General features: G+C 50.1%; 1 protein-coding gene across 1 annotated transcript; it reads left to right on the forward strand.

Annotated features, from left to right (window-relative positions):
• Positions 1–567: 567 nt before the first annotated feature.
• TBR1 (T-box brain transcription factor 1) lies at positions 568–8,134 on the forward strand. The gene is made up of 6 exons (XM_086750943.1): positions 568–1,397; positions 1,784–1,938; positions 2,267–2,388; positions 2,729–2,887; positions 3,672–3,733; positions 5,757–8,134. The coding sequence occupies exons 1-6, from the start codon at positions 706–708 to the stop codon at positions 6,598–6,600; spliced, it is 2,034 nt and encodes a 677-aa protein (XP_086607069.1). The 5' UTR covers positions 568–705; the 3' UTR covers positions 6,601–8,134.
• Positions 8,135–16,431: the final 8,297 nt, after the last annotated feature.

The raw sequence follows: 16,431 nt of genomic DNA on the forward strand, positions 1-16,431 counted from the left end.
TTCCCCCGCAAAGCAGGAGCGGGTGGGAAGGGACGGGGGCGTTGCGGGGGGGGGGAGAGGGGGTCGCGCAAATCGCGGGGGTGAGCCCAGGGCAGCGGCCGCTCGGGCCGGGGCTCCCCGAACCCCCGACACCCGCTCCCCTCCCCGACACACAAAGGCGGGGGACACGCGTGCAGTATTTGGGGGAAATCGCAGGGTCTTTGATTTCTTTTCCAGCCGTAGTCAAAAAAAAAAAAAAACCAACAAAAAAATACTGGAAAGGTCACATAATAATAAGCTCTTACAGCAAACACACTCTTCCCTTCCCCCTTCCCCTTCCTTCTATCTCACAATAAAATCATCTCCTTCAATTTGCCATGATCGTCGCGACCAGGAGCCAGGTGATTATCCTAATTAATGTCTATCTAATTAAATTACTGTCAGCGGTTAACCAATGGCAGAAGCCGTTTCATCCTCTCCACAAGCAGCAAGATCAAAAGTGAGTCTTTCCTGATTGCTGCATAGTGTCAATTGGCCAATCTCTTCTCCCAGGGAAGGGGAAAAAAAAAAAAAAAAAAAAAAAAAAAAAGTAAATCAAACGTTTGGGAAGCATTTGGTGGATGAAGTGCTTTCTGTCTAGTGAGGGTCCCAGGATGTCTAGCTTCTGATACCAAGGAGCCCTTTCAGATCCAGGGACTGAAGGGTTATTACTGTGGTGCTAGAGCTATGCAGCTGGAGCATTGTCTTTCTCCCTCTATCATGCTCTCCAAGAAATTTCTCAATGTGAGCAGCAGTTACCCACATGCAGGCGGATCTGAGCTTGCCTTGCATGATCATCCCATTATCTCGACCACTGACAACCTGGAGAGAAGTTCACCTTTGAAAAAAATTACCAGGGGGATGACGAATCAGTCAGATACAGACAATTTTCCTGACTCCAAGGACACACCAGGGGACGTCCAGAGAAATAAACTCTCTCCCGTCTTGGACGGGGTCTCCGAGCTTCGTCACAGTTTCGATGGATCTGCTGCAGATCGCTATCTGCTCTCTCAGTCCAGCCAGCCCCAGTCTGCTGCCTCTGCTCCTAGTACCATGTTCCCTTACCCCGGCCAGCATGGACCTGCTCACCCAGCCTTCTCCATCGCCAGCCCCAGCCGCTACATGGCTCACCATCCTGTCATCACCAACGGAGCTTACAACAGCCTCCTCTCCAACTCCTCACCGCAAGGCTACCCCGCGGCGGGCTACCCGTACCCCCAGCAGTACGGCCATTCCTACCAAGGGGCACCTTTCTACCAGTTCTCCTCCACCCAGCCGGGGCTGGTTCCCGGCAAGGCTCAGGTCTACCTGTGCAACAGGCCGCTCTGGCTGAAATTCCACCGGCACCAGACGGAGATGATCATCACCAAGCAGGGCAGGTAAGCCGCCGCGCGGACCCGCGCCGGCTCTCGGGGCCGGGGGTCGGGGCTGAGCCGCCCGCAGCCTCCGCCGCCCCGGGGGAGCCGCCCGTCCGCCGCCGCCGGGGACCGAGTGCCGGTACCGGTCCCCGCCGGCGCAGCCCTCTCTGCCTCCCCGCGAGTCCCGGAGCCCGCCGTCCTCATCCCTTCCCCGCGGAAAGCTCGACGTTTCGGGGAGGGAGCTGCTTTTGATTTTTTTTTTTTTAATTCCCGGTCGCTACCGGGAGCCATGAGGATAAAGCACAACGGGCTGGTTCCTCCGCGTGTGCCTGTCGCTGCCTTGCTTTCCTTCTTCCCTTAATTTTTTTTTTGTTTTCCTTTTTTTTTTTTTTTTTTTTTTTTTACAGGCGCATGTTCCCTTTCCTAAGTTTTAATATTTCTGGTCTCGATCCCACGGCTCACTACAATATTTTTGTGGATGTAATTTTGGCGGATCCCAACCATTGGAGATTTCAGGGAGGCAAATGGGTTCCTTGCGGCAAGGCGGACACCAATGTACAAGGCAAGTTGCTCCAATTAACACTTTTCCCGACACATATGTAGGTGAGAATGATTAATTAAAGCCTTTGTGGACTGGCTCTGGTGATTTCTTAAACGAGAATGGGCCGATCATGCTTTAAAAAGAAAAAAAAAAAAAGAGGGTGAAGAAGAAAGTAAAAGGCGTTCGGAAAACACTTTTTAAATCCTCCTCGGTTAAAACGAAGGGAGTTTCGGCAGGAAAATACTGCTAACTTTAACGAGGTCCTTCGAGCTCGTGGGCTGCTGCAGTGGCAGACCTGGGGTACACGCGAGAACCGTGATGTGATTGTGTTTCTTGTTGTTTTGCTTAGGAAACCGGGTCTACATGCACCCCGACTCCCCCAACACGGGAGCCCACTGGATGCGCCAGGAAATTTCCTTTGGGAAACTAAAACTCACCAACAATAAAGGAGCATCAAACAACAACGGGCAGGTCAGTGCGGGGAACGCAGCCGCTCCGCCCGCCTCATTTTTACTGCTTCGGGCAAAATCCTGCCGTTTCCGAAAGGACGCGTGCTTTTTTCAGATCCTGCTGATAGCTGAAAACAAAAGGGTGTTGGGGAGGGTTGGGGAAGCCCTCCCGTTTATTTGGCTGCGGGCCTCGTCGGTCCCGAGGACGCTGCCCGGGCTGACACCGCAGCCCGGTCCAGCCGGGGCGGGAGGGGGGCCGGGGAGAAGCCCCGCACCTCGCCGCCCGCGGGCATCGCTCTCCCCGTTCTTCTCGCTCTGATTTCCTCCTCTTCCCGCGGCCCCCTCCCTCCTCTTCCTGACAGATGGTGGTTTTGCAGTCCCTCCACAAGTACCAGCCCCGCTTGCATGTGGTGGAGGTGAACGAAGACGGGACGGAGGACACCAACCAGCCGGGCAGAGTGCAGACCTTCACCTTCCCCGAGACCCAGTTCATTGCGGTCACCGCCTACCAAAACACCGATGTAAAGAGCTCCCTGGTTCACCCCGTTCGCGGACCCCCCCCCCCCCCCCCCCTCCCCGGGGCATCCCGCCCAGGCCTGCCCGGCCGCCGCGCTCCCTTCCCCGAGACCGTGAGAGGGGGCTCCCCCGCTCCCCCTTCGCGCCGTCCGGCCCTGGCCGAGCCCCGGGCGCGGCCGGAGCCGCCCGCCCCGCTCCGCCTGAGCCCCGCGGCGGCGGGGCCCTCCCTTCCCGCCCGGTCGGAAGCAGCTCCGTTCGCTGTTAAGCTTTAAGTCTGCAAAGATCAATTAACAACCTCATCGATCGCGCCGGGGGTGAGGGAGCAACTTCCTCGAATTAAAAGCTCGTTAATGCCCGGCTGCGCTCCGGAGCGGTCTGGCTTCGCTACAGAGTGGTGCCCCCCCTTTTTTTTTTTCCCAAGGACATATGTTCAGTCCACAGTCTTGCTTTAATTATTTTGCTCGATGCAAACGTAAACTCTCAGCTACCGTTCTGCGGTGCGTTTCGCCTAATTTCTGGATTTAAATATATTCAGACCCATGCAGTAGGAATAACGAGACTTCTCAAAAGATGGGGTGAAATATTAATTTTTTATCGTACTCTTTGCAATAAACTAAAACTTGAAATTGGACTGTGAGACTTATAAGCACGCCAGAGCTTTATTTTTCACGTTTTAAAGGCAATTCGATTGGCTAGAGCAAAGCTCGATCCTTTAAAAAACCCCTTGGCCGCAGCGGGGTGTATTTTCCAGGCTCTCACAGCGTGCGCTCTGCTCCTCTCTTTCCCCAGATCACCCAGCTGAAAATAGACCACAACCCATTCGCGAAAGGCTTCCGAGACAATTACGACACGTAAGTACACCGCGTTTTTACTGCCCTTCCGCCGGCGGCACGCCCGTGTCACGAGTGGGAGGCGGGGGGCTTTGGGACCCGAGCTGGCTTCGTTTCACACCGATCTGTGTCCCCTCAGGCTTTCCCAGAGCCCGGGGGGGGCACACACACGACCCGCAGGGCTCCCCGGCTGGGCTGTCCGCGCAGCCTGCGCCCGAGCGCGCAGCTGGCCTTGGCGCTGGGCGGCGGTTTCGGCGTTGGTATTTCCTGGCGCGTAGCTTTGCGCCCCTTCCCAAATTCCCGTTTCACTTGTGCGCAAGGGCTCCGACAGCGGCACCCGAGCAGCCCGGGCTCAGTCCCCGAGCCACCCGCCGGACTCGGCAGAGCCGCTGTCCGGAGAAAGACGTTTTCGTCTCGTTTTCTTCTTTTCTGGGGCTGGATTCTTTTTTTACCTCTCTTCCTCCTGGGTGGAGCTAAAGCCCCTGAAGTTTGAGTCGCGCTTTGTCCCCGCGCTGCCTCTGCCCCTCCGCCTCGGGTCCGCCTGTCCCCAGGCAAAGCCGTTCGGTCCCCCCGGCCGTGCCCATCGGCGGCGGCTCCGGGAGGGGGCCACCAGCCCCGGCCCTCGGGATATCCTGTCCGGGCAGGCGCTGCCGGCTGCGCCTTCCCCCGGCCCGTGGCACGGCCCCCCCGCCCTGGGCCCACCTGGGGCCGGAGCAGCGGGAGGCGGCGGGGACGGGGCGGCCCGCACGCCTGGAGGGGCGGGCGGCTCTGGAGCTCGCCCGCCCCGTCGCACGCTCCGGGTCTGCGGGACGGGGCTCCACCTTTGAGAGGGGAAACCTCCCGTTTCCTCTCTAAACTGCGGCAGGGAGCGGCCTCCCTTGAAGCGCCTGAGCCTACACCTATCTTCCGCGCCTGCTTAAGCTCTGACAGCGGTTCAGCACCCCGCGGCAGCGGGATTTCAGCCCACGGGCGGAGACTGAGCTACTGTGAGAGGGGCTCGAGCCCGAGCACCGGGTTTCTCGGGGAGACCGGTTCTCGGTGCGGCCGCTCTCCTCCACGGGCGGGGGACCCGGGCCGACGGCGGGAGGGGATCGACGGCTCCGCAGGCGCCGAGGGTGGTGGCCGCGCCCGCCAGCTCCTCAGGGAGCTCTGAGAGGAAGATGCGCGGCCTTGAGAAAGGCTGCGTGGCCTTCGCCCCCAGCCACGAGTGCTTTTCTTTTATTTTAATAGGGGGGAAAAAAAACTTTATAGGGCGTCACTTGAAAGGAGACAGGGGGAGGGGGAAGCTTCAATGCTGTCTAGCACGTTGAATTTGTTTAAGGGCCAAGTTTATTTTGGATAAGAAATTCCAGGAGGCGTGGAGGGTTAATTAAAGCACAGTTTTAGCCTGAATTAAATACAGATAGTAGTTATTCATCCATTAAAGTTTTTATAATCGCAAATTGCAGCCCAGCATGGGAGAATTATATATATAGGCCACGCAGGGAACACGGGATGCGTCTGGTTTTACATTTCCTACAGTAGGTGTTTAAAGATTGGCTTAATTTAAACTCAGAAAAATGTTGATGGTTCGTCTGCGACTCCCAATAATAAGTGTTAAGCAGCCGACACAGTTCCGTAGCCCGCCTGTCACGCTCTTCGCGGCAAGCGACCAGGCTGCCTGTTGTCGGTCTGGCGGGACCGGTCCGCGTGCCCCCGCGCGGGCTCTCCCGCCGTCGGGATGGCGGGCTCGGACGGCAGCCAGAGATCTCAGCTCTGCCGGGGAACGGCCAACCGTTTCCCAAATATCTGCCTTCCGTATCTCTCCCCCGCCGTTAAGGCCCTTGGCGCTCCTGGGGCTGGAGGCTGGGCCCGGAGAGGGCGCACAGGCCCCTGGGCACGGCGGGAGCGCGCTGAGGCGGCCACTGTCCCGTCCCGTCCATCTCGTCCCGTCCCGTCCATCTCGTCCCGTTCCTGCCCCAAGGTCTGCGGCCGGCTGGGTGCTGCGCCGGGGCGGGGGCCGGGCCGCGGCGGACACCCAGCTCTCTCCCCTTCTTTCGGGCAGGATCTACACGGGCTGCGACATGGACCGGCTGACACCTTCCCCCAACGACTCGCCCCGCTCGCAGATCGTGCCCGGGGCCCGCTACGCCATGGCCGGCTCCTTCCTCCAAGACCAGTTCGTGAGTAACTACGCCAAGTCCCGCTTCCACCCCGGGGCAGGAGCCGGCCCGGGGCCCGGCGCCGACCGCAGCGTGCCCCACACCAACGGGCTGCTCTCCCCACAGCAAGCCGAGGACCCGGGGGCCCCCTCGCCGCAGCGCTGGTTCGTCGCCCCCGCCAACAATCGCCTCGACTTTGCCGCCTCCGCCTACGACACGGCCACCGACTTCGCCGGCAACGCGGCCACCCTGCTCTCCTACGCGGCCGCCGGCGTCAAGGCGCTGCCGCTGCAGGCGGCGGGCTGCGCCGGGCGGCCGCTGGGCTACTACGCCGACCCCTCGGGCTGGGGGGCCCGCAGCCCCCCCCAGTACTGCAGCAAGTCGGGCTCGGTGCTGTCCTGCTGGCCCAACAGCGCGGCGGCGGCGCGCATGGCCGCCGGCAACCCCTACCTGGGGGAGGAGGCGGAGAGCCTGGCCCCCGAGCGGTCCCCCTTGCCGGGCGCCGAGGACTCCAAGCCCAAAGATTTGTCCGACTCCAGCTGGATCGAGACGCCGTCGTCTATTAAGTCCATCGACTCCGCCGACTCTGGGATTTACGAGCAGGCCAAAAGGCGGCGGATCTCCCCCGCGGACACCCCGGTCTCCGAGAGCTCCTCGCCCCTCAAGAGCGAGGTGCTCAGCCAGCGGGACTGCGAAAAGACCTGCGCCAAGGACATCGGCTACTACGGCTTCTACTCGCACAGCTAGGCGCGGCTGCCCGGCCCCGCCGCCCTTTTGCACAAGAACTCCTCCGCGGTAGCGCGCTGGCCCCCGCCCCTAGCCCCCCCATCCGCGGCCCCGGCCCCGGCCCGGCGGGCAGGGATGGAGGCAGGGCCACCGCCCCCCCGCCCCGCTCCCCGCCCGGCCCGGCCTGGGGGCGCGGGGGGCACCGCCGCTCCGAAACCCACTGATTAGTAGGATGCTTAGACTCTCTGAAACCGTGCAGCGCTTCCTTCCTTTCACCACGGATGGATCCTAGGGGATAACAGCAATCGTGGGGGAAAAGAGCCTGTGAAATGCCTGTACATAGTATTTAACTTATTGTAACCGGTTACTTTTATTTGGTTCTGTTTCTTATTTGTTTCGAATTCTTTTTTTTTTGTTTGTTTTCATTGTTAAGTGACCAAACTTAGATCCTGTTTAAATTTCTTTACACCCCCCTTCCCCCCCGCCATTTTCTCCCTCTTCCCCCTGTCCCCCCCCCAGGCAAACACTCTTTCTCAACGCCTCTGGAAATGCAGAGCGGGCCATAGCTGTAGCAGCGAGTAATGGGTTTCTCACTTTCTCTGCAATTCCTCGCATGAAATAATTACGCGGTGCCCTGGGCTCGCAGACCTAAGGAATAGCTGAGCTTTCCCTTCAAAAGAACAGAAACACATCTCGTAGGAAAGTCGATTAAAGTAGTATGACGCCTTTCGAAGGCAAAATTAACTGCCTCTGTATTTTTATTTAAAAGGAATAGCTTGACATCAGCAATATTATTATTTTTGTGGTATTCCTTCCCTTCCACCCCCCACCCCCAAGTGCCAAATCCATTACTGGTCCCTGCAGGTGCCAAATATGCTGACAAACTCTTTTCAAATTTCTTTGCGGTTTTCCCCTCTTTCTTTCTATTGCTGTAAATCTTTGTAATGAATAATCTAAAAAAAAAAAAAAGATATAGACGACTGAATTGTTGGTAACCATAGTGTAGTCCAGTGAAGATGAATTGTGAGTTGTATATTTTACTGCATTTAGTTTTGGAATTGACTTTTTCTTAAAGTAGCTAACCGAGATCTGACTTCCTGGGGAATCAAATGCACATCGAAAGTAAGAGCGATGTTTCCTGTAAACGTCTTATTATATTGACGAAGGAGAACTAATGTCCCTCCAGGTCTCCCCCCCCCGGTGAAGCAGAATAGTAAGTCTTCGAATTTTGAGTAGCAAATCTATACAATTAACGCATTTTTATATGGAAAAAAAAAAACCACCACAACAATTACAAACTGAAATATGCATCAGCCTAAATATTCAGTCTAGATTACACTCGACGGAGAAATTTCCTCTTAGAAATTCAGGGTCATAAACGTGTGTATATTTTTGACTCTTCTGTAAATCGAATGTTGTGATTTTTATATTTGTTCTGTTACGTCTGTGGAACTGAATAATTTATACCAGTACATGCTCCATTGAGAAATGTTTCGGTTTTTGCCCGTTTGTATCGTCTGTGTACAACAAGTAAAATAAACCTGGCAAAACTTTACCGTCGTCTTGGGCAGCGCTTTGCCGTTTGGGGAAGCGCCGGGGGGGAGGCGGGGGTGCGGCTGGCGGGACCCCGCTCCGCTCCCAGGCCAGGCTCTCAGGGTGCGAGTTGTGTGTGTGTGTTTGTGTGTCCCCCCTCGGGGCTGCCCCTCTCGCCCAGCGTTTGGCCTTTTATTTATTTATTTATTTATTTATTAAATTTATTTGAGGGGCCAGGTGAGCGAAGGGGAGAATGCGGCCGAGCGCGAAGGTTTGCAGTGGGAGAAAGAGGGAGACGAAACCCCGTCGGGTTTGAGGGGTTCACCATCGTCCCTGCCTCTGACGCTGGAAAACCGTTTGCAGGCGGGAGAGGTGCGGGGAGCGGGGGGCTCCCGCCTTTCCTCGCGGAGCAGAGGCCGGGGGCGCAGCAGTGCCCGCCCGCAGCTGCCGGGCCGGGCCCCCTCAGGACGAGCAGCCGCCTCTGCTGCGTGGGCGCGGAGCAGCGGCACCGCCTCTGCCGACCTTCCTCCTCCCTTTAAAAAGTGCCCACCCAAGGCGGCGGCCACCGCGTGGGTCAGGGTGCGCGCGGGCTGGGGGGACAGGGCCGGTCTTGCTCTTGATTCCTCGGCAGGGGAAGCGCGGGTGCGGAGGCGCCACGGGAGATCTTGTCCCGTCGCAGTATTGACGGCGGCGGGGGGGGGCACCCCAACTGTGTCCCTCTCACCTCTCCCCCAGCCGCAAGGTGCAGGGCTGCACCTGAGCTGCGCCCCTGTGCCCTCACGCCTGCGCAGGGGCGCGCAGAGGGGAACGCGAGCCTGTGGCGGCGGCCTCGGAGAGGGGCGGGAAACGGCGCGCGCCCCGCGTCCGCCGTCGGGCTCGCGGCGCTGCCCCCGGGCCGGCAGTGGGGGCCGCGGGATCCCCCCGCCGGGAGCGGGGCCGTGGGGGTCAGTGCTTCCCCCCCCACCCCCCATCCCCCGGGAGGGGCGGGTGGCAGGGTCCGCCGGGCGGGAGGGAGCCCCTCGGGGAAGTGCGGGCGCCCGCTGCGGCGGGGGTTGCGCGCCCTCCTCGGCCGCCCCGCCCCGAGCGGCGGAGGCCGCAGGGCCGCTCGCATCCCCCCCACGCATCACCCGCGCCTCTCCGCCCCCGGCGGGGCCCGGTCTGCCGGTAAAAGCTCTGACAAATCCGGCCTCTTCGGCTCTCCGGCCCCTCTCTCGGCCAGGAAAAGCCACCCCCCCTCCTCCCGCCGGTACGTGCCCCCTCCCCGCGCCCCGAGAGGGCAAAGCGACCGGACTGAGGCACAGCGGCGTTCCCGCGTTCTGGCCAGGTTTGGTTGAGTGGGGGTTATCCAGCGGGTCTGGAATAAATACGTAACGTGTGACAGGTCTGAGCAAAATCCTTTCCTGTGCTTGAGAGGTTAATGTTGTTCCACAACTATTTCGGCAGGATGTTACAATTCCATAACGACTTCTGCGAGGGACTGGAAGAGATAAGGGCTGCAGAAGTAAAAAAAAAAAAAAAAAAAAAAGGGGGCTATTTCCTGTCGGTAGGTCACTTTATTACTCTTATAATTTTTTTCAGATTATCGTTATTAGCGGTGCACCTGTGTATCTGCTAAACGTGTGTTTACTGACACGCAGAAAATGTTTGCGTTCGCCGAGCAGCGGACGCGCAGGTCTCGCCCCGCGCGGTGTGAGCGGTAACGTACCCGCCGTGCGCTCCGCTCCGGCGAAGCCAAAGCCCGTGGATGAATTTGTCAGACCAGCAACTAATTGCATGAATTTTACATGAAGCATAATTTGTATTATTATTCCAGGCATGCTGAACGGGCTTTTAATTTAATTATTGTGTAAAATAATCTATTCGGTTGCCCTTTCTTCGCTTTATTTGATGTAACACACAATCAAGCTTCGAAGGAGACGATCCGTAGAAAGTAATTCAAAGTCCTTATCGGTGATACTTTCAACGATGTTCCACATTAATACTGTATCAAATGTAATACAGTGATTTACGCTCTGCAGATTTTGCACGAGTACGCTATGCATATTTGATGACACATTGCATATTTTAACAAGGTTTTTAATGACTGATTGAAATGTTTGCTAAGATATTTTTTAAGAGCTGGAGAAGAAATGGTTGTGGAAAATGTGTGTAATAGAATAGTGATAAGGATGGGAGGGTTTTGATTGACAGTATGAGGAAGCAGATGGATGACTAGGTAGGTCAGAGGTAAAGATGCCTTTGACAGCTCTTTAAGTTCCTTTGGCCATTTTGGTCGAATGAATCATGCAAAACATGTGTACATTACCAAACTGATGTCTCTGCATCGTTTACTGTTGGAATCCTCATCTTTTCAAACCCACCCTAACCTTCTTTCATCACCACTTGACGTGCTATGTCTAAACTAGATTGCAAGATCCTAAGAAGGCAAGAATCTGTCTTGTATTACTTGTCAGGAAAAAAAAAAAAAAAGGGAAAAAATCATGTAAACCTATGGAGCTAGAAGAACAACTGCGACAGATTGGCAGAATAGGCGTAAGGTGGGACATGTTCTTTTTAATTTTCGCTGTCTGGTCATCACTCCCCTCTCCTAGGTAGTTCTCAAGGGAGATGTGGTGAACAATGATTCCCCCCCCCCCCAGTATAAATCTGAATTATCATAAATCTGATAAGAGACCTAATTGCATAATTTTCCTTATAACATTATGCTGTGAGTGCTGTTGCTATAGTTAAAATGGTTTTCTTCGCAGTCTGTGTTTTCAGGTGCTTTGCATGTCCCTCGCAAATTACTTTGTCAACTGAAAATGCTCTGATTTATCCCTGTAAAAGGTTACTGTTTTTGGAAATCTTATTTAAATTACATAGGACAATTTTTAAATTGCTGTGGTACAAAAAAAGAATGTGTGTGTACTGGGAAAAGCAGAAAAAAAAGGATTTTCCATGAAAGTATGCTTTCCAGGTACTGTTTCTGTGCAGAATGGACACAAGTTTTCATTTTAAGAAATAAAACTTGTCATAAATGTGGTCTCCAGTGGAGAATGTGTCACTTGCTAAGATACGGGGGCAAAGCCGGGAAAAAAAAAAATTGAAATAGTGGAGTGATAAATAGATGGAAGGCAGCAGCCTGTTCGCATTTGGTACCACGTTCTTTCCAGCTAAATAGATGTAATATATTTGTGGTAGGTCTAGAGAGCCGCACAGCTTAGTGATAACATTTAATGCATTTATCAGAATGTATATTAATCTGGGAATGCGCAAACAAAAGCACCACTTATTTCAGAGCGTGATGATTTAAAAGCTGTTTATTTGGTCAAATATGTATACCTGAAAAAAAATATATATTGGTTGAAATGTGAGTGTATATATACGTCTCTTGCATTTTTGAGTATACATAATATTTTCCTTCTTACAGATGTAGAATAATCACTAATTCATAAAGATCCAAGGCTGCCGTTGCTGATTAGATGTAACTTTTGGCCTTATAAAATATATTACACAATAAAATCTGTGATGTTTTATTCATGCAATTTCTTACAGTTGCAGTATTTCTAACACTAAGGGGCTGATACGAGTACGAATGATCCTGTCGGTCTTAAGTTTACTTTTTAGGTCAATTTAAATTAAAAAAAAACCAAACCCAAACAAAACTGAAGGCAGAACGGATGAAAACTTCAGGTACATTACCGTTGTGTAAAGGTAGCTATCCTGATATTAAGAGGCATTTATTTCTTAAGCTTTAAATAAGACACAGCTGGTAATGACTTTGAATCTGTTTTAAGAGACATTTTAGGTAAAATGTTGATAGCTTGTAAATGTGTATTCCTGCCTTAGTCTCTGATCGTGCATGCAAGTTCATATGTGTGAACAACGTAAAGTAAGAGGTCAGTCCTACAAAGACGATTCGGTTGTCTAAGAATTCACAGACATAAATGTTTTCAGGATCAAGGCCTTTTTCAATAATTGTGATAGTTGTGTACCTTGAAGTGACTGACTGATTTAGAATACACTTAATAATTTGATTTTTTTAATATAGTAGAAACACTGCATTGATGAGTTACCAAAGCACATCATACAAGCTCCCACTTCAGTAATTTGTAATTTTTTCTTTTTCCTTCCTTTTTTTTTTTTTTTTTTAGTGACAGCACTAACACATAATTTTAAACTTTCTAAAAGTCACATCTTAATTTCTGTGGGCCATGCTATGGAATTCATTTTTGTAAGCAGGCTTTTTTCTTGAATTATGTTTAGTTACACATTGACTGCTTTTGTTTATCCAAGAAGCAGATAATGCTGGTCTGGGACTGAAGGGTGAGAGAGCAACACCAATATTTTGAGTTGAGAGAAATTCTAGGTTGCTGAAAGGTGTCCTAGTTTAGACGAAGACACCCACCCACTGAGAATTAAACTGAAATCATAAATATAAACTAACAAATGCTTTTGATGATTGATCAACACCCTGGTTACCGCTTCTTTTCCTTTGTGACAATGTTTGCTGAAGGGGAAGCATTATTTATTGGGAGTTGACTACAACTAGACTGGTGCTTCTCTGTCTTCCATCAACCTCCTGCAGGAGACAGTGAGGAAATGTGGTGGTTGCTCTCTGTCCCTGGGGAAAGTCAGGGCTCACCCCGTACTGTCTGGGGATCCCACCTGAGGGCCTGGCAGCAGCACCTCCCATCCTGCCTGTTGCTCTGTGATCAGTGCCTGCTTTTTACTAAATTAGATCTGTGGTGCAATAACGGAGAGAAATAACCGCTCCCCACGCTACTCCCCTTTCAGCAAACCCTTAAAGCATTTCCCCCCTCCCCACCTTGGCACTGCCTTATCACTACCCTTCTAAAGTACGATGGTTTTGTATGTAGGTATTATTGTAAGATTCGCATAAGTTTTCTTCTGGTAGCTCAGTTTACTCTTGCATTAGGAGAAGAGAGCATTTAACTTGGATTAGATGCAAGGTGTTGAGTAAGAGGTGAAAGGTTTTACTTTCTCTCCACAGTTGCTGAATTTCCTATGGAAATCACTGTGCATAAGTGATGAGGGGTAGGGGCATTTTTCAGAAGTCTCCTAGTGGCTTAGGAGCCTGTGTTTAGAAATGATGAAAATCTCACTGAAAAATCTCCAGTGCTTGTGGTTCTAAATGATTTCCATGCTTTTTACAATTTTATTCTTGGACACATAATCGAGTGGTTATTTCAGGTACTCAGTGAGGACTGGTATTTGTTGCAGAGTTGGGGTCAGAATAGCATGGATTAAATCTTCAACTGGTATACAGTTATGACATTTCATTGGCTTCAGTGGTTCAATACTGATTTGTCTCAGCTGATTGTTTCCTCTTGTGGTGTAGCTACTATCCCAAGCAGGGGCTGTTTGATGGAATGAATAGGGCCAAGTGCTAATTTGATATACATATTTGTTTCTTCTGTGTTGAAATAATTATAAAAACATCAATTGATATCTTACTGTACATAGGTTTTTATTTCTCTCTGTTTAGATTATAAGAATTATTGAAGCTTTGTTTCTACTTATTGTCAAGGTTGATTTTGATGTTTTAATTGTCTTCATAATTGAATAAAAACCAGTTTGCCTGGTGTGTGTTATACAAGAATTTGCCCCTTTTTAGGGGCAATATTTAGGCCAACTGTATTCCTTTAATACCAAAGAAATGTTCAGAAGTTGAACAGAAGGAAGTTAATCAGATATTTTTGATCTTTCTTTTATGTGTCTGAAATTTTGCAATACCCAAATATTTTTCATATTCTTTGCAGTCTTATCTAATGTAGCTCTTTTTTTCCTTTGTGTTAAATACAATAAAACCCCTCCGATGTTAGCATTCAGTATTGTATTTTTAAACATTTCAGTTGTTGTGTTTCCATATATTATTCAGTTATAACTTCTCTCTGATCACTGATATAAATGCAAATTATTTTTAATATATTTTTTTTTAAATTGCAAAGCGATTAATTTGTGTAAGTAGACCTGAACTAAACATGAAGTGTAATGGCAGAAATGAAAAATTAGCCTTTAAAAATTAACATAAAAATTTACTGTAACAACATGGAGGTAAGATTGCTTCAGAAATGTATTTCTGTGGATGCTATTTAGACAGATGTAACCTAAAAGGCCAAATCCCACAGTAGTCCATTAGCAGTATATGGTTATTTTCCAAATACATTGTAACTGGAGAAACAACACAAATACTTGTCCTGTGACAGGATAAAGTTTAGCATATACGTGCATGTAAGTGTTTGCAGGTTCAGGGCCTAAGGGTTCTGTTTTAGCAGTGTTATCTGTTGTGGGGTTGGGTTTGAGGTGTTTTTTTCCCCCTTGGTAATTAAAATGCAGCTCTGTCACTGTGGTCGTGTTTCCCATTTATAGGGGTACAAGGGCAATGACTGTGCTAAACACACACTGCACCGAACAGTAATTATATTCAATTTTGACTTTATTTTGATATTTACAGCTGTCGCAGGACAAAGATCTAGGAGATTTTAAGTGTAGCTCTGTGTATCCCACCCTTTTCATGTGGGTTAGTTTGCTATCAGTTCAGCTCTCTGCAGTCACTTGGATGGTGATGGTGCTACTGCACGGGAAAGGCTGCCAGGCCGGTGGGTACAAGGGTAGGACAGCAAGAAGCCAGTGATCCCTTTCATAGGCAGGTAGGTATGAGATGTGCTTGTCTATAACCTGAAACCTGCCCTCAAAGAGTTGTTTAGGATAGTGCATGCATTGCTGTATTCCTGGGTGCTGAAGCAGCAGAGCTCTAAGCTGGTGCAGATATGCCAGTTGTCCCCACATAGCCTCTGGTCTCCTTCCCCTGGTAGATCTCCAGCACTTCACACGAACTCCAGCCTCTGTCTAGCTCTCCTCCATCCTTTTCCTTACTGGGGGGGGGTGGGGAGCACTTCACTGGCTCCTCTGTGGCTTGTTCCGTGTAGAGCTAAAGTGTGTAGATGAATGCTCTCTCCTTTAACTCCTCCTGTGGAGAATGCTTCAACAAGGAAAGTCTTGCTCAGGGTTAGTGAAGAGGAGGAGATTCATGGACGGCTGCTCTCCTTTGTATCCAAACTTTTAAATTTACATTTACATACTCTTGTAAAGGGTTTAACTCATACAGAACACTTAACATAACACATTTTACAAGAATCTAAAATGTAAGTATTTTTAGCATTTGTAGTTGCATAACCAGGGTGTCTGAGATTTTGTTAAGTAGCACGTAACAGGTGAACACCTCATTTTATGGGTGTTGCATTATAATTTATGGGGCCTCTGCTGATTTAAGCTTGATTCTTTATAGCTGCTTATTTATTTATTTATTTATTTTCCTACAATTGTAACACCATTTTCCAAAAGACTCATGGCCAGAGAACATCTTAACATAACCTGCTTAAAATTTATTATTTTCTAAATATATTTAAACTTGTAACAAATTCTAGTTTATTCTGTAATTGCAAGAATAAATATGTCATGTCTAGCCAATATAGATTTAATCTATAGGATTAAACGTTGTCTCAAATAATGTTATTTCTGAATAATATGAGAATATTCCAGAACCAATATGCATTTTTCTTCTGGCTTATATAAATACGCTCTTTTGCCTGAAAAATCTTGTGTTTTATGCATTTTAGGGTTTTTGTTTTGTTTTGCTTTTCACAGAAAAGTCGCCAGTATAATGCCGTTTTAGTCCATTTACTGTATTTTTCCACATTTTGGTGTTCTTCTATTTTCCATCAGAGATTTAGGAGCAATTCCGCTAGTGCTTTTATTCTATGCCATTACATTTTTCTTCCATTTTTGATGTAATACTAGATTATTATTATATTTGCAATATCCTTTGCAAAGTTTCATCTTGTGTTGCAGCATCTGCAGTGACAAACCACAGCTCATCTGAGACTGGGAAGATTTTTCTTGAGCGTCTCCACCATCAGACTATGGTGTGTGTATGTCAGTTTTACCGAAAGCTTGGATAGAGTGTCAGCTGTCATTGAATCTTGTCTAGATTTATATGCTAGCTGTAAATCACACAACTGTGTGCAGACTAGCCTTTGCAATCCAGGAGATGCATCTTCTAAATTCTTCCTCACGGCTGTTACTAGTGGCTTTGTTTCTGACAGTTTCTAATTTTCTGTACATAATAAAATAGATTATTTTGCACGTATATGCTAGAGCTAGAGGCTGTTTTTTGACTCTGCATGCTACAATTAGTTAATGTAAATAGCAGCATATGCTACAAGTTTCCAGTGCTCACCCTGCCTCTATAGAAGTGTTGGCTCAGGCTCTGCTTCGAAGTTAGTTGGCAGAGGTGCTTGGTGCTCTGTGGCTCAG

The sequence above is a fragment of the Chlamydotis macqueenii genome, chromosome 6 (genome assembly GCF_036417535.1).
Source record: "Chlamydotis macqueenii isolate bChlMac1 chromosome 6, bChlMac1.mat, whole genome shotgun sequence".
Classification (NCBI taxonomy): domain Eukaryota; kingdom Metazoa; phylum Chordata; class Aves; order Otidiformes; family Otididae; genus Chlamydotis; species Chlamydotis macqueenii.